At 44.5% G+C, this 27,698-nt stretch overlaps 1 protein-coding gene across 2 annotated transcripts in view; it reads right to left on the bottom strand.

The window, feature by feature from the left end:
• LOC311039156 (WD repeat-containing protein 37-like) overlaps window positions 1–27,698 on the bottom strand; it is a 51,724-nt gene that overhangs the window by 15,343 nt on the left and 8,683 nt on the right. For both annotated transcript variants that reach the window (XR_014600131.1, XM_084048807.1), the window contains exons 3-11: window positions 26,246–26,342; window positions 25,617–25,712; window positions 25,158–25,222; window positions 21,583–21,721; window positions 20,297–20,368; window positions 13,484–13,528; window positions 13,074–13,150; window positions 11,462–11,696; window positions 9,507–9,648 (exon numbers count right to left, since the gene is read on the bottom strand). Coding sequence is in view for 1 of the 2 variants with exons in the window: in XM_084048807.1 (XP_083904933.1) it covers window positions 9,507–9,648; window positions 11,462–11,696; window positions 13,074–13,150; window positions 13,484–13,528; window positions 20,297–20,368; window positions 21,583–21,721; window positions 25,158–25,222; window positions 25,617–25,712; window positions 26,246–26,342 (968 nt within the window). In the remaining variant the exon portion in view is untranslated. The remainder of the gene's footprint in view (window positions 1–9,506; window positions 9,649–11,461; window positions 11,697–13,073; window positions 13,151–13,483; window positions 13,529–20,296; window positions 20,369–21,582; window positions 21,722–25,157; window positions 25,223–25,616; window positions 25,713–26,245; window positions 26,343–27,698) is intronic.

The raw sequence follows: 27,698 nt of genomic DNA, 5'->3' as shown, positions 1-27,698 counted from the left end.
ACAGACAGACAGACAGACAGACAGACAGACAGACAGACAGACAGACAGACAGACTCACACTCATTCCTAAGAGATGTTGTATCAGCAGAGTGATAACTAGGATGAGGGGGGGGGGGGAGAGAGCGAGGGAGAGAGAGGTATTATTAATAACCTGTGTCCTTGCTCCCAGCTGTGTTCAGGCTGAGGCCCTGGGCTAAAGCCCCGTTAGCAGCCCCTCCCCCCCCCCAACACACACACACACACACACACACACACACAAAATAAATGATGGACTGCAAGGGTATTTGCTAGTGGGCAACACACTAAGATTTTAACCCATTAAGATCGGGAAAAAAATCTGTGTCTTTCTTAGATTTCTTTGGGCTATTCAAAAATAGCAGATCTACCAGCTACCAGCCGAGTGCCGCGCTATGAGCTTGTAGATCTGCTATTTTTGAAAAATCTAGAAAATTTGAGCAAATCTTGAATATACATATATTTTTAAAGCAAACATTTTTAACTCAAATCTTTGCTTCTGAGGGGGATTCTACAAATGTCTTCTAAATCCTATCTTTTTTTTTTTTTTTTAATGTTGCTATAATCAGTGGTTCTTAAACTTTTTCATGTCAAGGACCCCCAAAATTATATGAATTTTGGCCGCGGACCCCCATCTAAAAATATTTTGTTCCAGGGACCCCCCAGGAGTTGTAACAGAGTTAAAAATGTGCGCTACAGAAAAAAAGATATTCAAAGATTTATACACATTTTCACGATAAAAATAAATAAATAGCAGATCTACAAGCTCATAGCACGGCACTCGGTGCCGCGCTATGAGCTTGTGGATCTGCTATTTTTGAATAGCCCAAAGAAATCTTAAAATGACACAGATGCGTTCTCGGTCTGAAAGGGTTAATGACAAAATAACATATCAATGTTATATGGTCATTAAAATCTTAGTGTTTTGCCGACAAAATGATATAAAAAAATAATTATGACATGGTTTTTAGTTTTCTCTTTAAAACCTTGATAAATGTGTTAGTATACCATGTTGGTCCAAGCCGGAAGATGTGTGTTTCTGCAGCTGGTGATCTCAAAACCAGGCGGCAAAGGGAGAGCTCCTGAAATTGAGGCTCTCGCGGAAGAACGCGAATTCCCTGCAGTTCCCATTAGTGGCCCAGCACCTCCTGCTGGCTGCCAGAAGCATTTACACTCCATTCAAGTGAATGAGGTTTTGGCCAGACTTCACACTTTGATTGTATTACCCTAGGAATCATTTTCATAAATACGTAATGTTTAAAGTCTTTTTTCAATTATCATGATATGCATTTAGTAAATTGTGGTCCCATTAATTCATTCGAAAATTAATGATAAAGTAGGGTATGCTTCTACTGGTTCTACTGCAGCCAATAGCAGTCGCTTCCAGTTGCTTGTCGGGGACCCGAAGTTAAAAGATGGTGGATTCCAATTTGCCGAAAAAGTGGCTTCAAACTGGTCTGTAGAAACCAATGGGTCACGTGACGCGGTTCCTTTCGTCCATATTATTTTACAGTCTAAGGATAAGGATAATTCCATTTAACAGGTCGGTCATGAAAGTCCTTGCGGTCTTGTTTCCAAAGTGAGCAATTAGGGGTTAAGAGTCTTGCTCAGGGACAAATTTAATTTCATCAACACATATGCTGACCTGGAATCGAACCTGGGGCAACCAGGGCCTCTGGCTCCCTATGCAAAAAACATTCAAATGTTGTGGAAAACCTCATTGGATGCCTATATACTGTACTGCAATCCTCAAGATGAAAGCAAAAGAAAAGGTTTTAAATATTTAACTTTATGTGCAATGAATCTAGAATATATGAAAGTTTCCTTTTTTTTAAATTATATAAAAAAAAGAGAAACAATGTTTTCCACAATATTCATTTATCTACTAAAGCTATATACATCATGCAGGCTGCACTGTAAAGCACTTTTTCCAGGTACATTTCTTGGCCGCGTACCCCCATTTGAAAAGATTTTGTGCCAAGGACCACCATAGGATTTGTGTTTAAAATGCCAGCAAACTAATTTATCTGGGGACCCCCTGAAACCACCGTAAAGGAAGGAACTCCTGGGGGGGTCTGAGGACCCCACTTTGAGAACGACTGTTGTAAAGGCACTGCGAAATCCAGCTCTGCGAGCCGAGGAGCGCGAGAATTCGAGGTGATTAACGCCTCAGTGTCAGGGTGAGCACTTTAACCAGCTCTGTAGTGACCCTTTAAGAGCAACGTTTAGCTCCATCTAGTTTCATCTTACAGTAGGGGCCTCACACCATGTCATATAAAACAGCATGGTATACCGTTTTTGCTAGATAGTGTTTTAACACACTATGCCATTTCTGTCTTAACCCGTTAAAACCGGGGAAGCATCTGTGTCATTTTAGCTACAGATATTACATTGGTTGGCTATTCAAAAATAGCAGATATACAAGCTCATAGCGCGGCACCGAGTGCCGCGCTATGAGCTTGTAGATCTGCTATTTTTTTTGGAAAAAAACTTGAATATTTGTGCAAATCTTTGAATACACATATTTTTAAGCGAACATTTTTAACTCAAATCTTTGCTTCACGGGGTCCCTGGAACTAAATGTTTTGAGATGAGGGTCAGCGGCCAAATACATATCATCTTTAGGGGGTCCTTGACGTGAAAAAAGTTTGAGCACCACTGACATAGCAACATGTTTTTCACAAAAGATTTCGAAGACTATCGGCCCTATTAGGTCTTAATGGGTTAATGTGCTTGCGTATAGAATTATCATAAATACACCAAATGCCTTATTTAAGGGTGGACCGGGGAGCTGAATGTCACCTGCCTTCCTCTGTGCAGCTGTGGGAGAGAGAGAGGGAGAGAGAGAGAGAGAGGGGTGGAGAGAGAGTGGGAGAGAGAGAGAGAGAGAGAGGGAGGAACTGCTCTCCTCAGCATCTCCACTCTCCTTCAGCAGGCCAGTCGGCCGTGATGCAGGCTCTCCGCCTGGTAGCACTTAGGTCAGACCTAGCCGTTCATTTAATAGCCCCTTAATATTTCCAATCTATTATGTCACTCGCCCCTGTGACTCCCCCCCCCTCTCCCCCCTGCGAAGAACTCACTCAAAAACCTAGATTCCGGATCTTTCTTTTAGAGTGGATTTGGTGGAGGAGATTTCCTTCACTTTGGCTCGTCTTGATTAAGATTAGCAGGGGGACCCTCTCTCTACAAATGTGCTCCTTGTAACCGCGCGTGCACACGTGCACACACGCACACACGCACACACACACACACACACACACACCACATCTTGTCTGAGGTTAGATGTACTCGCCTGGGCTAACCCTCCTTAATTCAAATTGACATGGCATTAAGGTGTAATTATGGGACGTATTAGAGAGGCCAAGGCTAGGGGAGTGTGTGCTGTAATGGGGCTTTGCTGATCAGGCCCGACGGATGGCTGAGCTTGGTCCACAGGGCACAGCGCGGGTCGCGGGTGACGCACCGTGTGACATCTGTGACCTACTCCAGGCAGTGAGGAACGGGTATTGCAAGTAGAGTTCTCAAATTCTGCCCGAACCCTACCCGACCTGACGTTTTTTCGGGATCAGTCAATTAGTCAATTGATTGATCATTAAATCAAAATAAATAAACATGCTCTGAAAATGCACGTGGTCCAGTGGGTTGGCCACGAATGCTTTTGAGATTTTCCAAGTGGGCAATGATCCAGAAAAAGTTTCATGGCCCTGCCGCTTACCTAAAACTGTTAATGATCTGGGATAGTTAGGTCTATTCTATAGCGTTGTATTAGGCGTACTACATCAGGTTTGCTGTGGATATACAAGCATCAGCTTAAAATAATGTCCTCAGAATAGAATGTAAACAACTTGGGCACGGAACGGCAAATAGGTTTTAAAGTGCTGTGGTGACATTCAAACTAGTGCTAAGTGCTAACATAATTCCACCAAGAACTACAATCAAATCTGCATACAAAGACGTACGCGTGCACTATGTAGTACTACGCTGCATACTCTGACACCGACACCGACACCCACACCCACACACACACACACACACACACACACACACACACAGAGAGAGAAAGAACATGGCATTCTGTTTGTAAGGCAAGTTCGCTGCCACTTCTCGTTTGCTCTCTGCTGCCTGTTAGCTCGCTTGCCGTTGTCATTACTCGGCAATTACGGCAAAGGGGGAGGAGGCAGAAATATGTTGCACTTTTGACTGGCGCGCTGCGCTGTCAGGGAGCGTTAGCTGTAATTGCCGGTGAAGTGAAGACAGCGGCTATGGAGAGAGACGGCTCTCTCTCTCTCTCTCTCCCCCTCACTGCTCCTCCTGCCCTCCTCCCTGTCTATTAGAATACTTCATGCTACATCCTTTCCATCTCTATTCCATGGTCTTATACTGTACCGCAGATTATTATGAATATTATCAAAATAGCAACTTGCAGTTGGTTCATGCATCTGCTGCAGTCAGCATCATCCTACTGGTTCATAGGGACAACATGGGGTAGGGGGCAGTGTTTTGGGTGGGTCAGGACCCATTTGTGGGCCGCAGACCCATTGTTATAGGCCACAAGTAAATATATTATAATTTTATGAATAGATGACAAAGAACAATAAGCCATCCAATCACGCATGCACGCACACACACAGACACAAACGCAATTAAACAACAGGGTCAGGAAAGGATACAGAGCTTAAAATAAGTCGGTTTTTTTCTATCAATTACACACCCCATGAAGCATTGAATTGATGGAGATCTATGGGTTTTTGTCACATTCCTAAGCCAATAATTTGATGACCGGCGGTCTCTCCGGTAGGAGACGCAAAGAGTCTCCTTTGAGTCTCCTACCGGATACATTAGCATCTATCCGCCGATAATCAAATTATTGGCTTAGGAGTGTGACAAAAACAAAAACATCTCCATGAATTCAATGCTTCATGGGGTGTGTAATTGATAGAAAATAAGTATTGTTGTTGGTTGAACTACTCCTTTAATCTAGTAGACCAGAAGTCCTGCTGTGTTTGTTACATTGACATTTTAAGGATTTAGCTGAGAGTTTATTGTCCAGAATGACTTAGTATGGAAGTAGAGCGTAAATGTAAACTGATTTTTCTTTTTCTTAAACAGATTTTCTGTTGTATAGACAATAACACAGAAGGAAGGGAGGAAAGAAGGAGACAATGAGGGAAAGCTGTTGTTGGTTGTGGAACAGAGGTGCTTAATCCCATTATGCTTATTGTCTATGGGAGAGAATTCAAAGTTGGATCTGTAGGAATTATACATGTCGAGGTCGCAAAATGAACACCACATAATCCCCCCCCACTCACAATCAAAAGGCTGAGAGAGAGAGAGAGAGCCCCAGCCGGCAGGCGCACGCATCAAGTCGCTCGACAGACAAGCGCATACACCACACGCGCGAGTGCACACTTAGCGTTAAAAAAAAGGAGCACAGCCATTGAAATCCGGAGACAAGCCTGACAGTGACAGCCGTCATTGTGAAATGAGCGTTAACAGCGAGCAAAGTGCCAAATTATACCGAATGGAGGATTAACACTGAAACAGACAGGGAAAAAATGGAGCAAAAGAGAGTGGTGTGAGAGAGTTAGACAAAGAGAGAGGGAGAGAGAGAGAGAGAGGGAGGGTAATGGTCAAGGTTTCTTTCTTTTTTTTGTACCCAAGGCTGTACTGTATGTGTTGTGCAGGCGAGAGATTCAACAATCCAGTTAAAAACAAGACACAACAATACATAAGAACTTCTAAGAGGGTGGTGAACAATGCTTCTACGCGCACGCACGCAAGTGCCGTGCATGGGTGAAGTGCATCATCTCTCGTGCTAGCTTTGTTTGACAGTACGACAGCTGCAGGTACAAAAGCATTTCTGTATGGTTTTATTCTCCACCTTGGGGCCACACACTGACAGTCAGAGCAAAGAATGTTCTGTTCAAAGGATGAGAACAGTCTTCGAAGAATAGAAGAGTTCAACTTGCACTGCAGCTGTGAGGAGTAAAGAGCTGATAAGCTTACTAGGCTAGCCCACTCAACTATTTGGTTGAGAGAATGTTTTTGTTGTCCAGAGACAGGTTACCAAACCATGACACAACGGTGAAAAATATTAATTAAATAAAAGCCTGATATAAGAGGGTTATCTTGGTTTTATCAATGTGGTAACTGGATGCTTTTCTGAGACAGCACAAGCGCTGATGTGCCTTTTTAAACACGGCCTCACAATTCTTCTCGAAGGTCAATTTAGTCCACGACTGTCCCAAGATTCTCGTAGCTTTCTACACAGACAGTCCACAGCTTGGGTCTTTGATTTTTGTAGTTTTACAAATTGAAGCATCAGTTCAGAATCTGTGATTATACATTTGTTTTGGATATGCTTATCTCTAAGAAAGACTCGTCACACCAGGTGACAAACTCATCAACGTGTGGACCAATGGATGGACTCATTGCCACGTACAGTAGCAGACTCACAATGACTGTATTATCATCTGCACATTTCATCTTTGTATACAGATTACAGAATCATGTGAAGGTGAGAGAACACAGCCCTTGTGTTCTGTTTATCACATAGGTGTCCGTGACCCCAGGGGGGGCCCTCAGAGTTACCTTAGGGGGGCCGCCAAATGTGTGTGCGATCGGAATGATTTTCACTTCTTTTGTTTCCAAAAATGTATGTGTCAGAAAAGATACATTAACATGAATCCAACATTATTAGCAAAGATAATGTGTAAACTAAAAATAATGTTTGATTCACACAACATTGATGAAAGCGATGTCAAACAAATCTATGAAGCCATCAAAGCTGCAGCCTCACTTAGAGGCAAGAAGAACAAGAGGCAAGAAGAACAAGTGGAATACTCCCAAGACATGAGACAATCATCTAAATGTGGTGAGTTGGCTTTGAAAGCCACTTAACAAGTTGCATGGAGGACTTTTCTCAACAAAACAATATATTGTATGTAGGGGGGGGCTGCTTCGTCTCTCTGTCAGCTAAGGGGTCCTTGGGCTGAAACATGTCGAAGACCCCTGCTCCATCAGCCTCATGACTAATTTATGGGGTTGGATAGTGTTAAAGGCTGAGGAAAAAATCAATAGGTAGCAATCTAGCATGGGTTTCATTTATTCCCCTCTAGGTGCTTAAACAAAAAGGTTAAGTAGGGTGATTGTAGCATCCTCAACTCTTCTGTAAGCCTTATATGCAAACTGCACAGGATTGAGTGCATGCTCAGTGTCCCTTGTCAGCCCTGTCTTCACAAGCAACAGTTTCAAAGGTTTTCTTTACAAGTGCAGTAGGTTCATGGGATTCGGTATTTACAATGCTATCCAGCTATTACACTGGCCCGGGGCGCAGTCCCAAAGAAAGAGAAAAAATAGAATGGAAAAAAACAAAGAAGACTAAACTATGATAACATGAAAACCAATCACACTGTCAGTCATTCACAACAAGAGAGGGAGGGAGTAGAAAATAAACAAAACACATACAACCCGCATAAATAACTGTGAACAACAGGTGAACTTAGGAGTCCTCTACAGTGAAACGATGGGTCTTTAGCATGCTTTTCAATGAGTCCCTTGATAAACCTCTAATGTCGGCCAGGACACGACCTGACCCATTCAAATTCCACACTAAAACTAAATGTGAGACACCAGAGGGGTAAGGTGGGGGCGGACTTGATGCTCAAGGAGAGTTTGTTCCACAACTTTGGTGCCAACACAACAAAGGCACGGTGGCCCGTCCTTCCTCAAATAAGACTGACTGACCCAGAGCTGGAAGAATGGTCCAAAAGTCCCACAATATAGGCAGGGGCAAGACCCTGCCGGTCCGGGCACCTAGGCTCTAAAGTAGCCTGACAGCGTGTCGCGGGTGCGAGTCCCGTTCCTGACGACCTTTGCTGCGTGTCTCTCCCCCTCTTTCCTGTTAATCTTCATTTAAAAATATATCAATAAAGACAGAAAACCCAATAACAAATCTTAAAAAAAGAAAAAGGGAAAATAGACAGTCTACACACGTCTGCAATTTTCACAATTTTGGTTCGTAGTTAATTGAATGATTGATATAGACATTTGCTTTTGTATTTAAAAAAAATACCCTTTTGGATTAGTATTAAAGTAATCAATAGAATAATCGCTAAGAAGATAATGGATAGTCGGAGCCTTAAACCAGAGCCTGTCAAAGCTTCAGGAAATAGCTAGACATTGACAGAGGGATGGAATCAGAATGGTCCAGCCATGGTACTACAGTGCCACCATGTGGATGAAACAAGTATTGCACCACACAGCTTCTCAATGAAAATGTAATTCACAATGTTACAATTAAGGCTCTACAGCAGTGGTTCCGAAACTTTTCAGCTTGAGACCCAAAAGAGACATTTGTTCTCTCCCCGGGACAACAAACTAGTGAAAATAGCTGATCCACAAGCTCCCAACACGTGGCAAAGTGACACGTTGTGAGCTTGTAGATATACTAGTTTTACTACTTCGATCTTTCACTAAAAACTTCATTTATGGAATTTCTTCTGACAAATGTTTTGTAAGAAACATTTAACCCATTAAAACAGGGAAAGCATCTGTGTCATTTGAGCGCTGCCTATTCAAAAATAGCAGGTATACAAGCTCACAGCTGCGAGCTTGTACATATGCTATTTTTTTTACATTTTTGAATAATCTTGAAAGTGTGAGAAATACTGATTTGGAAGGGATTTGTAGAATCGGCCTCAGGTGGGGCCGATTCTAAAAACGCCTTCTAAATCTAAAGTTTTCTGAAAAACTTACAAAAGTTACAAAAAATGTATGTTGCTACTATATACTGTACATCAGTGGTTCTCAAACTTTTTCATGTCAAGGACCCCCAAATTGACACATATTAGCCCGCGGACCTCCATTTGAAAAGATATGCCAGGGACCCTCATAAGAGAAGATCTTTACGGCTCTAGCAGCGATTCGCAACCATTTTAATTTCAAGGACCCCCAGTTTGACATGCATTAGGCTACGGACCCCCATTTAATGGCATTTCTATCTCTGGGACCCCAATTTATATTGTAAAATCAATGTTAATTTAACTCTGAGAGTGTACAAATGGAACCAAATGGACCCGTTAGGGTTAGGGTCCATTAGGGTCCGTTAGGGTCCATTTGGTTCCATTTGTACACTCTCAGAGTTACAGACCCATAAGGGTACATTTGGTTCCTAACTATCCATCATTTAGCTGGGGACCCCCTGGAACTCCCTCAAGAACCAATGCTGTACATAGCAACAACAACCCCAAAAGGGGTTCCCGGATTGAAAGGTATTGTTACGTATAAGGGTCCCAGGTCTAACTCTAAATGGGTTAATGGGTTGTTTAAAAAAAGGCATATTTACTATAATGACCCTTGAAAATGGACCCTGGCCCAGTGTTTGGGAAACCCCATTTTCTCTTCGTCTTGATGCCTCACCACCAGGGATGAGTAGCACAAGGTGTGTGTGTGTGTGTGTGTGTATGTGTGTGTGTGTGTGTCAGACTCACTCGGTGTGGCCCTGGAAGACGTTGACAGAGTGGATGGAGGGGTCTCTGAAGTCCCACAGTCTGAAGGTGGTGTCTCTGGATGAGGTCACCACCAGACGCTGGCTGGCATGGGTACAGCAGTGGGTCAACTCCTGGTCATGTCCTAGACACACACACACACACACACACACACACACACACACACACACACACACACACACACACACACACACACACACACACACACACACACACACACACACACACACACACACACACACACACACACACACACACACACACACACACACACACACACACACACACACACACACACACACTTAGCCTTGACCTACACAATAATTATAACTACTGGCAGAGATGCACACACACCTACTGTACACAGACAAAATCCTCTGTGTTAACTCAAAGTGTAGCTCCAAGCGTAAGTTCAATAAGGAAGATCTCTTGTCTCACGCTTTCATCTTATTGAAACGGACATAAGTGATGGACTTAATTTAACACTTCTGTCAGACAAACTGGCATTAAGACAACCTGCCCCAGAGCCATATAGTGTTGCTGTTGGGCAAAAGTAATGTTTTTTGGAACAAAGGTGATCAATTGTCAACATTCAAAAAACACTGGGACATTTTGTTGGGGGCAAGATTAAGTCGGTTATTGGTTCCAACAATCGGTTTCGGTATATTTTTGGTTAATAAGCTCTGTGCATAACTGTAGTTCCCTTTTCCAGAAGGGGGAATACATACACATCCTGTTCTGGGTCATGTTTCCCATAGCTTCTTTTTCATTGGCTCAGCAGCAGATTTGAACAGGAAACACATGTGAAGACGATGTGTGTTTCCGGGTTCAAATCTGCTGCTGAGCCAATCAAATGAAGCAATTGGAAACTAACTGACCCAGAACAGGAAATGTTTATGCCCTCTTCTGGATAAGAGAACTACAGTTATGCTCAAGACAAAAAAAGAAAGAAAGAAAGACCCACCATCTCCGGTTTACTTCCCGTATCTGTGTGGAGTAGGTGGCTGCCTTTTTAGGAGACCGGAAGCAGGTTGGAGTCTATTAATTCCAATGGTAGAGTGAACGTGAACACAGCTTCTGAACCATTCTTTAGTCCCATGGTCACTGAACTAAATATTGGACCCAATCGCCACACGCCACACACAATGTTCCCAAGATTTTCATACTAAAATGGCTTTTTTTCCAGAGAGACAAATCAGGATAAAATCTACGTTATTATCGACCTTTCTCTGTCCCAGCAACGCGTGATTATGACTCGCACCAACGCTATAGGATATAGACCTGCCTTACCTCTCTGATTGGCTCCCTGGCAGGCATAGTTTTACTGAGGTTACGGTTAAGGTTAGGTTTAGGCATATTCTTACTGAGGTTAGGGTTAGGTTTAGGCATAGTCTTACTGAGGTTAGGTTTAGGCATATTCTTACTGAGGTTAGGGTTAGGTTTAGGCATAGCCTTACTGAGGTTAGGGTTAGGTTTAGGCATAGTCTTACTGAGGTTAGGTTTAGGCATATTCTTACTGAGGTTAGGGTTAGGTTTAGGCATAGCCTTACTGAGGTTAGGGTTAGGTTTAGGCATAGTCTTACTGAGGTTAGGGTTAGGGTTAAGGTTAGGTTTAGGCACAGTTGCAAAAACGAGAACCGTCAATCACAGCGACTACTGGCCAATCACAGCGGGTTTTGCCTAGAAATGAAGTGGGATCCATAATAATGCCCCAGCAACACACTCTCGCGGGATCTAGCACAGTAAACATAGGACGTTGGCGAGATTTGCCGTCAGATGCCTGTGCCCACTTAGGAGACCATAGGATTTGCGTACCATTTCACCTCTAGTGGCTACAATTGGGATGGCGGAACTTCATAAATTAACCATCTTGGGTTATGCACTCTCCTGTCTCTTGTCCAGCCCCAATATCCATCATGGTGGGAAGTGTGTCCTACCAGTGAGTGTGTGGACCAGTTCACAGGTCTCCACCTCGTACAGGTTGGCAGCTCGGTCCCAGGAAGCGGTCACCACCTGCCTCCCTCCCACCAGCCAGTCGGCCGCGATCACCACGCCCTGGTGGCTCCGCAGCGTGGCGGTGGCCACGCGGATGGTGGGCACCTCGCAAGGACCCTCCCCGTCCACCTCCCCCTCCTCTCTGTCCGACGAGTCCTGGTCGTCGTCACACGGGGCCTGCGGGAGCACGGGAGAGGAAGGAGCGCTTCTTTAAATGGGTTTTGTAAGACAGGTGGTTCTCAAACTTTTAAATTACAAGGACCCCCCCCCCCCCCCCCCGCCCAGTTTGGTATGCATTAGGACAGTGGTTCTCAAACTTTTTTGTGTCAAGGACCCCCAAATAGACACTTATTAGACCGCGGACCCCCATAAGAGAAGATTTGTACGGCTCTCTAGCAGTGGTTCTCAACCATTTTAATTTCAAGGACCCCCAGTTTGACATGCATTAGGCTACGGACCCCCATTTAATGGCATTTCTATCTCTGGGACCCCAATTAACATTGTAAAATCAATGTTAATTTAACTCTGAGAGTGTACACTTTCAGAGTTACAGACCCATAAGGGTCCATTTGGTTCCTAACTATCCATCAATTAGCTGGGGACCCCCTGGAACCCCCTCAAGTACCCCTGGGGGTCCCCGGACCCCACTTTGAGAACCAATGCATTAGGCCATGGACCCCACAACTCTGAGAATGTTCAACCAAATGGAACTGTAAGGGCCTGTACGGGTCCATTACTTTCCACTACACTCTCTGAGTTACAATACAGACCTCCAAGGGTCCATTTGGTTACTACTAGCCATCAATTATTTAGCTGGGGACCCACTGGAACCCCCTCGAGGACCCCTGGGGGTCCCACTTTGAGAACCACTGTTGTAAGACATTTCTACTTGATTCAGAAAGAGACCACTTGAACCCTAGCATCCATATTCTGGCCACATTAGCCAACAAATGGCAGATCTACAAGCTCACAACGCATCGCATTGTGAGCTTGTAGATCTGCTATTTTTAGCGAAGAGATTAGGTGTAGATGGAAAAAAAGCTGTCCAAGCACAGTTGCAACTCGGGTCTGTTTTACTAAAGACTAAAGGGTTTAAGTGGTTAACTGATCGGTAGGCCGACAGAATAGAAGGCTTCGTTTCACTGGAGGACTGGGTATTCATTCATTCATTCATTATAAAGTGGATTCCACTGAGTATATCAAGTGTGTTTGCATGCATGAGTGATAAAACACAGGAACAATAGGGAAGAAATGTTCACATGAGATCAAAGTTTAAGATGAAGACAGGATCAAGAACAGAGAACACTGTACTGGGTTACGGAAACTGTTTTGTCTCACTAAGCTATTGAATGAGTTGAATGACTACCTGACTGACTGAATTAATGGCTGCCTGCCTGGTTGCCTGGCTGACTGACTGGCCCACTGCTTGCTGAATGATTGATTGACTGACTGGCTGGATGGCCGACTGCCTTAATGATTCACTGACTAGCTGAAGGAATGACTGACTGGATGAGAGGGTGGTGTGAGAATAGAACAGGAGGGAGTGGTACTCACAGTGACGTCTGGTACGGGCTGGGGGGTGGGCAGCTGCACCATGTAGCGCCAGATGTGTGCCGTCTGGTCCCCTGAGGCTGTGGACACACACACACACAAAATATTAATTAAATGAATACACAAAAGTCACATACACCACCATATGTTCCCGCGAGAGTGTGTTGCTGGGGCGTTATTATGGATCCCACTTGAGTTCCTGTGTCTATATCATTGGCATTTTAATGTAGCTTAGTTTTGGACTGACGAGTGTCAGTTGTTGTTTGTATGTATATTGTATGTTGTTTTATGTTGTGATGTTTTATGTGGACCCCAGGAAGACTAGCGACCGCGGCAGCGGAAGCTAATGGGGATCCGAATAAAGAATAAAGAAAGTATGTACACAAATTCACAAATAATCCATGCCTACATACCTGTGAGGGCCATCTGTTCTGTGGGGTGAAACTTGATGGAGTTGACTGTAGGTGAGAAAGCACACACACATGTTGTTTTTGCTTCTATTAAATAGAACATGTTTAGTGCTCCACTCAAGTTTTTTTTAAATCTGGGAACCCATCGCCAAATAAAAAAGGAAAAACAGCGCCCTCTGCTGTTTTTTACTCTTTCACTTAGCTCTGGGGGGGGGGGGCTAAATGGAGCACCCGTGCGCAAGGAAACCGGGGTTTTGGTCTGCCTTCAGCCTTTCACTTCCGGTGGTGCGACTAGGTTTTCATTCCCACTAACAATATTTCTACTTGGAACACTAACACCACTTCTCCCAGAGAACTATAGGTTACTGGACGTAACCCCGGTTTTATGATAATATAAGCGAGATGTCTCGCTATGGGAGAGCGCCCTCCGGCGTGATCACACAGAAGTACACCTTCATAAACTTCCAGACAATTCTATTGGCTGGACTGACCTTCCTCTGACTGGAGGTCCCGCCCTCATCCTATATCAGTCAGTGGAGGGTCATTTTCCCTAATTCAAGATAACCTTTCTCTTCTCGTTCGTAAACAAGAAGGGTGTCTTTCGAGACATCTCGCTTATATTATCATAAAACCGGGGTTACGTCCAGTAACCTATAGTTTTATTTCAAATATTTCACTCGATGTCTCGCTATGGGAGATATAATACACTCCCTGATTGTTATCTCGAAGTCCAGAGTAACCAGCCTAGGGGCATGATCCCCGTGTCTGGAGGCTACACTAAGGACCGTACTGTATGCGCCACAGGGGCTGCAGTTACGTCCAAACTGTAGAACCTGGCAAATGTCAAGGCCTAACCCAACATGCCACACTGCAGACATCTCAGATGGAGACCCCCCCAAAGAGGGCCCATGATGTCGCTATTTCCCTTGTAGAATGTGCCCACAGTCCCACTGGGGCAGCATCCCACCACTGTAACAGGCTAACTGAATAGCCTCTAAAATCCAGTGGGAAAGTGTCTGTTATGCAATGGGCTAGTCCACTATCCGTGGAGCCCATGACACAAATAGCTGATCTGACTTTCTCAAAGCCTTAGATCTGCCAATGCACATTTCCAAAGCCCGAACCGGACAAAGGCAATGTAACCTTTCATCCTCTCATGAGGCGAAAGGAGGCGGATGAAAACGCATTAAAAGGTCACAAGGACACTTGGTACCAAGGGGTTCTTTAGCCCACACCCAGGTCTGGGTCTGACAACCACCCTTGTAGTCCCTTCCTTGAACTGTGTACACTCCCCGTGTACTGACAGTCCATGAAGATCACTGAGCTCTACAGTAGTCACTGAAGCCATCAGTAACACAGTCTTGATTGACAGTTGTTCTGTCAATCTGACACAGAGGCTCGGGAAGAGACGTTTGGTCCCTTCATGAACCGACAAATCAGGCAGTGCTGACCCACCGTCTCGGCCTCAAGCAATACGGCAGGCTGAGATAGCCTCCAAGTAGACTTTTATTGTGGAAAAAGCTCTGCCCTTATCCACTAAGTCCTGCAGAAGGACTTAATGGACATGGGTTTGGAACGGCACAGTGCGAGACGCCTATATAGGGTGCGATTTCTCGCACCTCATCTCAAACCGTTCTGGAGTAACCCCTCTGTACTCAGATTCATCCCCTCATGGGCTGAGCCCAGAGAGTCAGATGTTCTGGTCACAAATTAACTCGTCCCCTACTAGCGTTAGCATGTTTCTGCGTAACGGAAGTAGCCACGAGCGGTCGTACAGGACAGGTTCGACTGACACCCAGTGACCCCATTCTGGGGCCACCAGTATCACCATCAGCCCCTGGTCCCTCACTCTCATGAGTGTGGGAGCCAACAGGGACAGCGGAGGAAAACGTAAAAAGAGTTCCGAGCCATTTGTGCACTAGTGCATTTCGACCCAGAGGCACCACACCCTCCACTGAGAAGAACAACGGACATCCCGTGTCTTCCAGTGAGGCAAAAGATCCACCAGGGGGGCGATCAAACGATCCCAGACCCGTCCTGGTATCTCCGGGTGCAGAGACCAGTCGTCTTGAGAGGAATCACAGATTCCTCCAGCGACACAGCGCTGTCACACATTCCTTTGTGACCATTGACCAACACACGACCGCAACTGCCCAGCCGTCTTAGCGATACGGCTGAGGCCATCATACCTGTCATTCTCATGCACATTTTGAAGGAGACTCTCCGGCCCGTGCAAAATTGTGCCAGGCAGGACAAAAAGGACTGATCCTTTTCAGTGGCGGGCTGGCTTTGAACAATAGTGAGTTCAGAGTCCTGCCTGTGAAATTCGCTGTTTGTGCAGGCACCAACACGCAGTTGATCCTGAAAACTTGATTTCAGTAGGTGAGACACCACTTTCTGAGTATGCTGCCTTGCCGCTGATCCTTGAGTCGGCTTGTAGCAGCCCATCATCTTATGTAAGACGCTATGCGAGTGCCTTCTCTCCTCAGAGGGCCAATCGCAACCTGCGTGAATTCGACAAATACTCTGGGCTGAGGACGTTACAAACGGTAGCACCGTGTATTCGTAATTTTAACCTCAGAACCCTAACAACAGAGATTTCTGTGTGGTGGGTAAAAGAGCATAAAAATAGGCGTCTTTCAGGTCTATCGATGTGAACCAGTCTCTCTGACGCACCATGCGGAGAGACGGATTTGATAACATCCTGAATTTGAACGCCATTAGATACTGATTGAGGGCTCCAGTATCGGACGCAGCCCCCCCCCATTCTTTTTTTTTTTTTTTTTGACCAGGAATAGCACGAGTAGAGCCGCTGTTAGCTTGGTCTCTGGGTATTTCCTGTACAGTTCGTCTTCTTAACAGGGAGAATTATCTTCCTGTAGAAAATCGCCCGCCTGTCCCCTGCTTAAGGGAAGATCGCTTCCACTAGCCTGGGGAGGTCTCGAGGCGAACTGTAGTATACATCCCTGGATATAGAGTGCAGCACCTACTGTGGTGTGTTGCACCTTATCCATTCCAAATATCATACAGTGGGGTTCCTACAACACTGGTTAGGCTCGATTGTGGTGCCGTGGCGCCATATAGTGGTTGAACAGAGTCGACCGTGAGCCGTTCCCTTGGGGACAGGGCGTAATCGTCCTCTCTTCATGGCGAGTATTCGCCCCGCTACCCTGAAGTGTCTGTGAGACCTCTGTGGTAGCGAGCGTGTGTCCCTTATGTTCTGGTTTTGTCCTGTTTCATTTCTTTTCGCCGTGCCCCTGAAATTCAGGCTGTAACGGTTTGAATTTTATTGGAGAAACAGGTGGAGAGGGTTCAATTTCTAATAACCACTCTGATGTCTTGCCAGGGAGACATCTTGGTCATAGTATCAGCGAACCTGGGTTACAGTCGTAACTCATGTTTATACTTACACAACATTATCCACATAATGTATAGTGTGTAAAGTCATTCTCCTTTCCATCGGGCGGTGGAGCGTGTTCGCCCCGCCCGGTCACCAGAACTCCAGGACCACCAGAGAGAGAGGGGGAGGCAGTGTCCACCGTCTCCTCCTGACATAGTCCCAGCCATGTCCCTCTCCTTTCTGTATTTCACTCTTGTAGAGTAGCTACCCGAGGCCTGCCTCTGGCTGGCTAGGGTGCTCCTCCTGGCCTGTAAACTGCAAGCAAGAACGCCTGCCATTTAGGCGACGCGTGCTTCGCAATGGATTTGGGCTCTCGTGTCAGAGCCGTGGCTTCTGACGTGAGGTGTGTGGCAACCCCTTCTTCCACGGGTAGCGGAAGAGTAGGGCTCAGCCCAGGACACGTCAACTGTTGCCCCAGTGCTGGTTGCCAACAGGAGTAGGCATTAAAACCGTTCTCTCATACTGGCTGCGGCTTGTGGCTATAGGCTACGCCGCTGGCAACTCGAGGTCGAGTATGAGTCGTGGGGAGAGGCTCGTTTTACTGGCCAGTCGCCTGCTCAATGACCTGGTTATAGGGGACATATTCTGTACCCCGGAGTAACTTTTGGGCCTCGTCCGTGTCCTCTTCCTAACTTGGTGTAGAAGGGACTGGAAATGTTTGGCCCGCTTTTCTGACGAACCTAGGTTCGGTTAGTCCGCATGCCTATGCGGAACGGACCTTCCTCACACGGCCCTCGGGCTGCGTGGGTTGGTCCCAGGCAAATAACACATGAGTTGTGTTCGTCGTGACCCGACATTCTATTCCCGCAGACCCCGCACTCTTTCGAGGGACAGGGGTCCCTTCGTTGCTGGACTGCAGCGGTCATTGTTCACAACACGCGTGGAGCCTGTTTGTGGCAAGGTCTGTAAACAGGGGAGTCGTGTATGGGAGAAAAACGTTCTAAGCTTTTATTGTCCCAGAGAAACAACACGATGTCGGTGTTAGCGTGTAGCTAACTGTAGCCTGCCCAGCTGGTAGTTTATGATGCTAGCTGGTGGCTTGCAGAGCTGAAAGAGAAACACTAGGAGCGTTTAACGCTAGTGTGTTTGCTCGGTTTTAGCTCGTGGCTACGAGGCCACTTTAGAGACGAAAACACGATGTGGAGCAGTGATGCTGTCATGTTTTTACTCAGTGATAGCACGTCGTGTGCAAAGCGTGTTGCTAGTGGGAGCTCTAAGCTTACCGATGGCAACGTGCTAAGCAAGCCGGTAGCATATTATGCTAGCTGGCGGCGTACAGGGCTGTCTCTGAAGGAATACAGTAGGAGCGTACTACGCTGGTGTTTGCCCGGTGTTTAGCTCGTGGCTAAAACCACCTCTGGGAGAAAACACGATGTGAAGCAGGTTATGCTGTCGTGTTTACTCTGTGTCAGCACGCAGTGTGTAACGTGTTGCTGGTAGGAGCTTGTTAAGCTTCACCGATGGCAACGCACTAAGCTAGCTGGTAGCGTATTAAGCTGGTCAGAGAAAAGACACATTTAAGAGTGTAAACGCTGGTGTGTTTGTTCAGTGTTTTAGCTCTTGGCTAAGAACCACCTCGGAGAAAAACCACAATGTACAGCAGGGACGCTGTCGTGTTTGCTATAGCTTGCCAAACGTGTTGTTAGTGGGAGTTTATTAAGCTCACTGGTGACAACATGCTAAAAACTAGCTGGTATCTTATGGTGCTAGCTGGTGGCGTGCAGAGCTGACCCGGAGAAAGCACACTAAGAGCGGACGACGCTGGTGTGTTTACTCGGTGTTAGCTTGTGGGTGAGAAGTCACCCTGGAGAAAAACACGATGTTAAGATGTCGTGTTTACCCTGTGTTAGCATGGTAGCCTGCAAGAAGTGTCGCTAGTGGGAGCTTGTTAAGCTCTCGGTGACGACATGCTACGCTAGCCGGTAGTATTATGATACTACCCGGTGGCGTCCCGCACTCTTTTCTGCGGGACCGGGGCTCTTGGACCCGGTCCTGCTCCTCAGAGTTGTGGAGGCCACGTTCACGTTAAGCGTTTTAAGCTTTAGGGAACAGAACAGGGAGGAGGGAAAAAACGAAAACACAGGGGTTGAGCGGACTATGCTCACATGTTTGTTTTTCCCTAGCTAGCTCGTGGCTAACTGTGGCTAGCAGTCTGTGGGGCTGAGGAGAGCTCAGGGCTCTCCCTCTGGCAACCTGCTGCTAGGCTTGAAAGAAACAAACACTGGGGCCGAGTATATTATACTGGCGTGTTGTTCTTTACAGCTAGCTCAGGGCTAGCTGTGGCTAGTAATCAGGGTGAGACTAGGGAGAGTGTATTAAACTCGTCCTTCGAATCACGATTACTATGTAAGCAGACTATGCTTTCTTTTTAGCTTAATAAGCTTGGCTATGGAACGTATTAAGTTCCTAGCAGGTTTTGTAAAGAAAAGTCAACACCTACCATCAGTAGCGTCTCGCGGTCCGGGATATTATCCTGTCCTGTTGAGACTTTCGCCGTACTGACTTCATAAGGTGGACTGAGAAGGTGCTTCCTCGATCGCGAACGAGAAGAGAAACTGAATTAGGGAAAATGACCCTCCACTGACTGATATAGGATGAGGGCGGGACCTCCAGTCAGAGGAAGGTCAGTCCAGCCAATAGAATTGTCTGGAAGTTTATGAAGGTGTACTTCTGTGTGATCACGCCGGAGGGCGCTCTCCCATAGCGAGACATCGAGTGAAATATTTGAAATAAAACATGGATCGTTTTGGTTATAAGCCCACTTGTTTCTATGATGAAAGAGCAAGTTAAAATGTGAATATCTTTCTGTGGTTTTGTCTGCTCCGAGGACGCTATTGTTAAATGAGTTTCGGTTTGTTTCTAGTGGGGAAGGATCGGTACACACGTAAATCCCACCCACTACATTTGATTGGGTAAAGCGTGGCCTGCTTCCTGATCTGAAGGCACGCCCACTTGTAGGCCAGTGCGTACGCGATATGACAAACCCCCCCGACAGATTCAAGCGGAGAGCAGAATCTGTTCTTGAAAGATTACTTTTTTTATAAATAATTAATTGTGAATTGAATTCAGGGTGAATAATATTTGAACTGTCAGTGTATTAGAATTGTATCATCGAAGATCAAGTCTGACAATCTGTTATCCCCACCACGAGCCTCAATTAGAAAGTTTACACCCAAAGTTGTGATTTGTGCAACGTTGGTTTTGATGCCTTATTGCAGTGAGTGAATAAGCGAGTTACATTTGCTTCCATTGATCTGTATTGATCCATCCAAAACATCAACAACAAACAGTCTATCATTATCCTAAATTTTGTAATACAAAGACTACTTGTGTCAATTCTTTATTGCGTTTGAGGGTTTACATGTATATGTACCTGCACTGTTGACATCTTCACTTAGTATTAGAAGAAACCATACCTGATCCTGCATGGCCAGCGTATCGTAGCAGACATTTTCCTGTCTCTATGCTCCAGAGCAGAGCTGAGTGGTCTAAGAAGGAAAGAATGAGAGTGTTACAATGATGATGATGATGATGTCCATCTTGCAGTGTTGGTGAAGCTAGTTTGAAAGCATAGCTTTACACGCTACCCTTTACTTCACACTGGAAGACGTTGAACTACAGCAAAGCTACCATAGGAGCTGTCACATGCCAGTAAAAGATGCCGGTCACTTGGGTTTATTGCAAAAGTGCCTACTTGTTCACAGGTCATACATAAACCTCCAAAGATAAAATACTCCTGCATTCCAGATCCTAGAGTCCAGCTGGGGTATTGCACCAAGCAGGATTACTCATTAACCAGGTAACTTCTACAATAATTGGACAAGTTACAACTCCTCTAAAATGAATGCACACAGCCGAGACCTGTTGCTTATACAGTAGGTCATAGTATGGACAGTAGGCTATTCCCCTTCCAAGGACAACACACACACACACAAACAAAGTAAACAGAGCCATAGATTCCAATCCGTGTGTGTGTGTGTGTGTGTGTGTGTGTGTGTGTGTGTGTGTGTGTGTGTGTGTGTGTGTGTGTGTGTGTGTGTGTGTGTGTGTGTGTGTGTGTGTGTGTGTGTGTGTGTGTGTAGCCGATCTGTGACATTTTTGAAAATGTGTGAACATTTTTGAAAAGATTTTTGCCTATAATGACATGCCCAAAATAAGGAGGTCAGGTTGAAAGTAGTTCAGTTCAGATTCAAAACATATAAAAAACAATAGCCAAATATCCCATGATGATGCATTGCTGTCACTGTGTGTCTGAGAGCAGCACAGAGCAACGTCCAGCTATTTGCAAATACACTACTACACCACCACATGCACTACTACAAAAACATGCACTACTACACAAAGGTGTCAATAGTTAACTTAAAAAAAAGTTTATTTAACTATAACTACCTCTATCACTATGTAGTGGCATGTTAATCAGAAATTACAGATTGCAGAATGCCTTAACTGACCAATCAGAATTGAGCATTCAACAAAGTTATGTAATGAACGCTTAGTGTCCCTACTCCGGGAATGTCATAATAGGCGAACATTCGGCGAAAATAGCCAACCAACAAGTGTGCTTGTGGATCGGCTATTTTCGGTGAAGAGATTTGGATTAGAGGGAATACAATTAGGGGGGGGCCATGGACAGAGCCCTGAGGGATCCCAGTCAGCGAGGTATACCTGTATTAGTTTATAAAGTCAGGTTATGTTGGCGTACCTGCGGAGGCGGTTGCGAGGACCGTGGGCTGTGTCCGGGTTATACTGAGGTCCCAGATGCCATCCCTATGGCCCATATACTCCTTCACCAACTGACACACAGCCCTGGAACCGGCGTTGGCTTTGAAACTAGACACAATCTGGAGAGAAAGAATAAGACAGAGAAAAGGAATGATAGAATCAAGAGCGCCAGAAGGAACCTGTACCAGAGCCAAACTAAACCCATCTGTGCTACTAATGAGACAAAAGATGAACTTGAAATAATTTTGTATAATTGATGTACAGTACATGAACTCTTAACTACTGCACTGTAGGCTACTGGATTATTTATGCTGGGAGACAGAGTGAAATGGAATCCCAATGTATCCATCACAGCCTGGTCCCGTCTACAGCTTGGTAAAAATAAATTACATGAATGAAAACACACCGTCGTTCTAACGTTCATGCTGCTGAAGGCTGAACAAAGCAGTAAGCTACAGTTATTTGCCATTAGATGCAGCAGCAAAGCATCTATGTATAGGTTCTAAGTGTCTTTGTGAGGTCTCCTTCAACACTTTCATTCTGGAGTGAGTTTTGACGTTCGGAATGCTAGTGCGTCTTCTTGATCTCCTGTGAAAAGAGCACAAAGGCCAACCAAAACGGAACCGCAAAAAAATGACTACTATATGCATATGTGTGTTCTAGGTTTTTTCGGCGGGATACGATAATCATTCCCTGCTCGACATGCTCGTGGTCGTGGACATACGCTTATATGTCATGCGACCGTGTCGCTCGCTGTGAAAAATGTGAAAAATGTGAGTGACATAGCGTACAATGAACATAAACCTAGACGTAACAAGGATACAGTGTATCTTACAGTGTACCTTGCCATGTCCGCTTATTATTAGCGACTTTGGGCTTATTTTTCTGTAAAGTCGCGGGTTGTGCTTTTTTGGGGCTTGTTTCTGATGTGTAGTTGCTTATTTGGGTTTACTTCCTAATGTTGTTTAAACCAGTTCTCAAACATTTTCATGTCAAGGACCCCCAGATTAATACCTATTAGTCCGCGGACCACCATCTAAAAGGATGTTGTACCAGTTACCACCATACAAGATCTTTTTGTTTTTTTAACTAAGATTTTCACAAATATTTCACTTTTTTTTTTTAATTATTTTTTTGAATCTAGCAGATCTAAAAGCTAACAATGCGTTGCATTGTGAGCTTGTAGAACTGCTAGATTCAAAAAGCTGTGTGTGTGTGTGTGTGTGTGTGTGCGCTCATGTGGCCAGGTCGCTTCTTTTGTTTTCGTAGACCTGACCGCTTGTTTCTCTTGCAAAATCTGGAAACACTGCAAGGACAGCCCATTCAGGTTATGGTGAAGGCCAGGAACAGGCAACCCCACAGGGAACTTAAAGTTAGTGCAGACCGTTTGCATTAGTGCCACGTCCCTTCATTAGTTTGAGGTCATGTATCTCAACCAGATGACAAGTTAGCTGTACATTATTAGCCAAGTTTCAACAGGAGGTTAATCTGTGAAGTCCTCTCTTGAACCCTTGTATCCTCTTTCCTAACTTCCAAAATGTATTCCTTTCCCTTCTTGTGGGAAAGGAATAGAGTGACAATGAGTAACAATCTAATATTTCATATTTATACTTTTAAGAGAACATTGTTATTTTTTAGCACTGCTTCATGACAAATGTTGTCACCCTGAGGACCCTTCTAAAGCCTGGTCTAAAAACACTTACTTTGATATTAAATCCCTTGTCATAGTTCTAATACATCTCCAAAATAAGAGCAACACAATCCAGATAATGTTGAATTGATGTAATTGAGAACTTTAGGGAAAACCCTGAACGCTGGTGACAGATCTTCTGGTTAAATAAATACTCCTTAACTTCTACTGAACACTGAGCCAGTCAGAATGCTCTAGCATGAAATGTGAAGAAATATCATCTAGATCAGTGGTTCTCAACCTTTTCTGGATCAGGGCCCACTTGAAAATCTTGAAAGCATTTGCGGCCCACCCATATGACCACTTAACACGAGACAAGGACACAAGGAGTCAAGGTCAGACTTCGATCAAGAATTCAGCCCGTTGCCATCATGTCCCATCATGCTTAGCCCATTCAATCCGGGAACGAATCTGTGCCATTTTAGATTTCTTTGGCTATTAAAAAATTAGCAGATATAAAAGCTGGTGCCGCGCCATGAGCTCGTAGATCTGCTATTTTTTTTAAATCTTGAAAATATGTGCAGATCTTTGAATATATATATTTTTAAAAATGAACATTTGTAACCTTTGCTTCTGGGGGTCCCTGGAAGAAAACATTTTGAGATGGGGGTCCGCGACCAAATACATATCTAAAATTTGTTTCTAAATCCTAACTTTCTATATCAGTGGTGCTCCAACTTTTCCATGTCAAGGACCACCCAAAATGATATATATTTGGCCGCGGACCCCCCATCTCAAAATATGTTGTTCCAGGGACCCCCAGAAGCACAGATCGGAGTTAAAAATGTTCGCTTTGAAACATATATATATATATTCAAAGATTTGCAAAGCAGATCTACAAGCTCATAGTGTGACACTCGGTGCCCCAATATGAGCTCGTATATCTGATATTTTTGAAAAGCCAAAGACATCTTAAAATGACACGGATGCGTTCCCGGTCTTAATGGATTAGTGACAAACGGAGCTCCGTTCAGTTACCCATGAATCTTCACCCAACATCAATGTGGCCACATTGAAGTTGCAAGGTCCACCTACTTTGCCTTGGATAGCGTACAAACACTATGTCGGCGAGAGATTGAGAGGAAGAGGTCATTGTTTTTTTAAAATGCATTGTAGCATATTATGGTCAGTGTTGAAGATCATTAAAAAGTGTGTTAAGGCAGTGGTTCTCAAACTTTTTCATGTCAAGGACCCCCAAAATGATATGTATTTGGCCGTGGAGACCCCCATCTCAAATATTTTGTTCCAGAAGCAATTTTCACGTTTAAAAAAAAATAGCAGATCTACAAGCTCATAGCGCGGCACTTGGTGACGCGCTATGAGCTTGTATATCTGCTATTTTTCAATAGCCAAAGTATAAAAGGTTAAACTTATTGTGATGCTATATTAACACATTTTAATGGGGACCCCCTGGAACCCCCCCCCCCCCCCCCCCAAGGACCCCTGGGGGTCCCCGGATCCCACTTAGAGATCCAATGTGTTAAGGCTTTTGTCTGATACAATACGGCTTCAGGCTAGAGAGAACTTACAATAATGAGAGAAGTAATTCTGTGAGATTATGTCTTTCCTTCCTGTTTTTTGTGATGCCAATACAATGTTTACTCACATGTATCATGTAAAAAATATGGCCATATAGGCTAAACTAAAGTATACTTTACGTTTGTAAATTGCGTAACATTTCAATCAACTGCCCGAACTGTTTAGCTAGCCTTCCCATGGTCCCTCCTTTGACTGAGTAACAAAGGGGCTTTTGATGGCTACTAATCATTACCACCGGCCCTGAATCCAAAACAGCTCAAATATTTACATAGACAGCTAATCTGGTTAGCTCTATAGAGCGTGCTCGTACAGTGAATGCCAGTTACCTTGCTGGTAGAGGCCTTGTATGTCGTCTTTAGCTTCTGAGAGAGTTGACTGGTGCTGTGGCTGGCTGTGTGGAGAGACAAAGAAGAATGAGGGAAATTCACCAGCGTCACACAATCTTGTTAAATGTTGGCAGTTTACTTGTGTGGTTTTACTGGAAGTCTGGTAAGGGCTTAATAAACGTTGACAGGACTTTTAACCAGATACACTCTCACAATGCAAATCATTTGTTTGCAGGGAGTTGCATTTTGCCGTCTATAATACATAAATGTCTATAATTATAATGTAAATTGTTGAATTTCTGCCAAAACAAGACCCTCCTGTTAATAATATATACACCTGAATAGCACTTTGAGATTCGCAAGAATGTTAAGTGCGTTATATAAATAAAATGCAATAGCAAAGCGGATCGAAAGATGATCAAATTCTCCTTGGGAAAGAAAAGTGCACTGTATACGTACATTTTGCCTTTAGAGCCCCCTTGGCGGGGTCTCCCCCCTCGATGTTCTGCCCATCCCCTGTCAGTCGCTCGTTCAGGGTGTCAATCTCCCGACGCACTGGAATATTAGCACAGCAAGAGAGGCACTCAGTAGGCAAACACCACAGAGTGTGGTCTGAGGCTGACTGGATCGACAAATCAGTCAACATTTCAGATCGATACACTTTAAGTTAATGGAAAGGGGTGTGTGTACCCAACAAATAAAAGTGTGAACTGAAGAGGTGAACTGAAGAAAGGGCTTTTGTCCAATTTCCAACCACAGTTCCATCACACCAAAACATAAACTGTACAAAGGAGCTATTGAAACAAGATTCCCTTGCTGCAATAGATTCCTGTTATTTTTGTTTAGGGGTGCAGCAGTTCATCGAACAAATCGATTTAATCGATAATCAAAAATCATTGATTTTAACAAAATACTTTTTAGACGATTGGCTATTTTTGCACAACAGTGTTGTATGACAAAGTAGACAATAAAATAGGGCTTAAGTGGTTCATAAGACTAATCAATTTAGTTTAGACTTTGAAAAACAGATTTTGATGGCATCAACCATAAACAAACAAATGTTTGCTTCCCTCAAATGGCTCACTCACATTCTAGGTTTTCGATGTACAGATTCTCAAACTCGCGTTCGATTTGGCCAAACAGATCCGAGAGATTGTTCCTTAATGATGGAGGCAGCTTGGAATCCTACACAAATACAAAGAGAAAACTGTTCAAATCCATGTAATACAATTGATTCGTGTGTACACAGACTTGACAAACAAAACACATTATATTTACCACCATTTTGCTATTGTATTTAGATTGTGATTGTATCGGATGGGACTGGGGGGAAAAGTGCGCTCCCCCTGATCCCTACCAGGCCGGGTAGTCTACCCAGGGCTGTGTTGTGACCAGTTGTAGTGCCAACACGAGGCCTATTTGAAAGATTTAGGGTGGCAGTTCTTTCTTGGACTAGTGAGAATGTGCCTGCAAAGTTTCACGTGTGAAAAACGGGCCACTCCCGCAACCTTTGGAAGCCAACCGTAGACAATCGGAATTGAACATGAAAAATCTGACGGATACGTCTTGATCACATGACTATATGTGTATGTGGACACTATACTTTGGACACTATACTATTTGGACACATTCTGTAATAGTAGCAAAAACATGTTTTGGAAAAGATTGGCCTCATGGTGGCACTACAACAGGCCGATTAGAACACTTTAGGGTAGGGGTTCTTCCTTGGCCTCCCAGGAGTGTGCGGTGAAAAGTTCTGCGGATCTGTCCAGCAGTGCCCGAGGTTAGCCGTTCACAGACGGACAGACAGATTCACAGGAGCGAAAACATAAATCCCTCGCCTTTGGCCATTCTGGCCTGACGGGGATAATAATAATCAACTAGCAGCTCTGTGCTCTGTGTGCTAATACAAGATGGGCTTAGTCATACAGTGACTAACAGAACTTGCAAACCGGTGACCACAATGCTCAAAATAAGGACACTTAATTAGACAAAGCATGTAAACTGGAACAAACCACAGAGATGTCATGATAAACAAACAGTGCTTAAAGCACCTAATCGCACCCAGTGCAAATAATGTGTATGTATATATAGAAATATATACAGTGCTTATATATATATATTTATCATACACCATCTACGTCTGGTTGCACTTTAAGTGTGAACAAACACAAAGCTACAGTCTGTGGTGTGAAGCAAGTGTGAAGGTATGGCTACTGGTATACATCGACCCACAGTCAACTAACAGACTATAATATTAACCACTTAAACCCTCTATTCTTAGTAAAAAAAAAAAGGACCTGAGTTGCAACTGTACTTGGACCGCTTTTTTCCGTCCACACCAAATCTCTTAGCCAAAAATAGGCTAGCCGATTTACAAGCTCACAACCGAACACATCGCGACGCGTTGTGAGCCTGTAGATCAGCTATTTCTTGGCTAATGTTGCCCCCAGAATATGGATGCTGGGGTTCAAGTGGTTAAGACGATCCAAGCTAGACCCACAAACTTCTCATCTCCACTGACTTACCTCCATAGTGACC

Source organism: Gymnoscopelus microlampas (assembly GCF_963454915.1).
Source record: "Gymnoscopelus microlampas genome assembly, chromosome: 22".
NCBI lineage: Eukaryota > Metazoa > Chordata > Actinopteri > Myctophiformes > Myctophidae > Gymnoscopelus > Gymnoscopelus microlampas.
The sequence above is the reverse complement of the archived record's forward strand: the minus strand, read 5'-3'. Positions and strand labels throughout refer to the sequence as shown.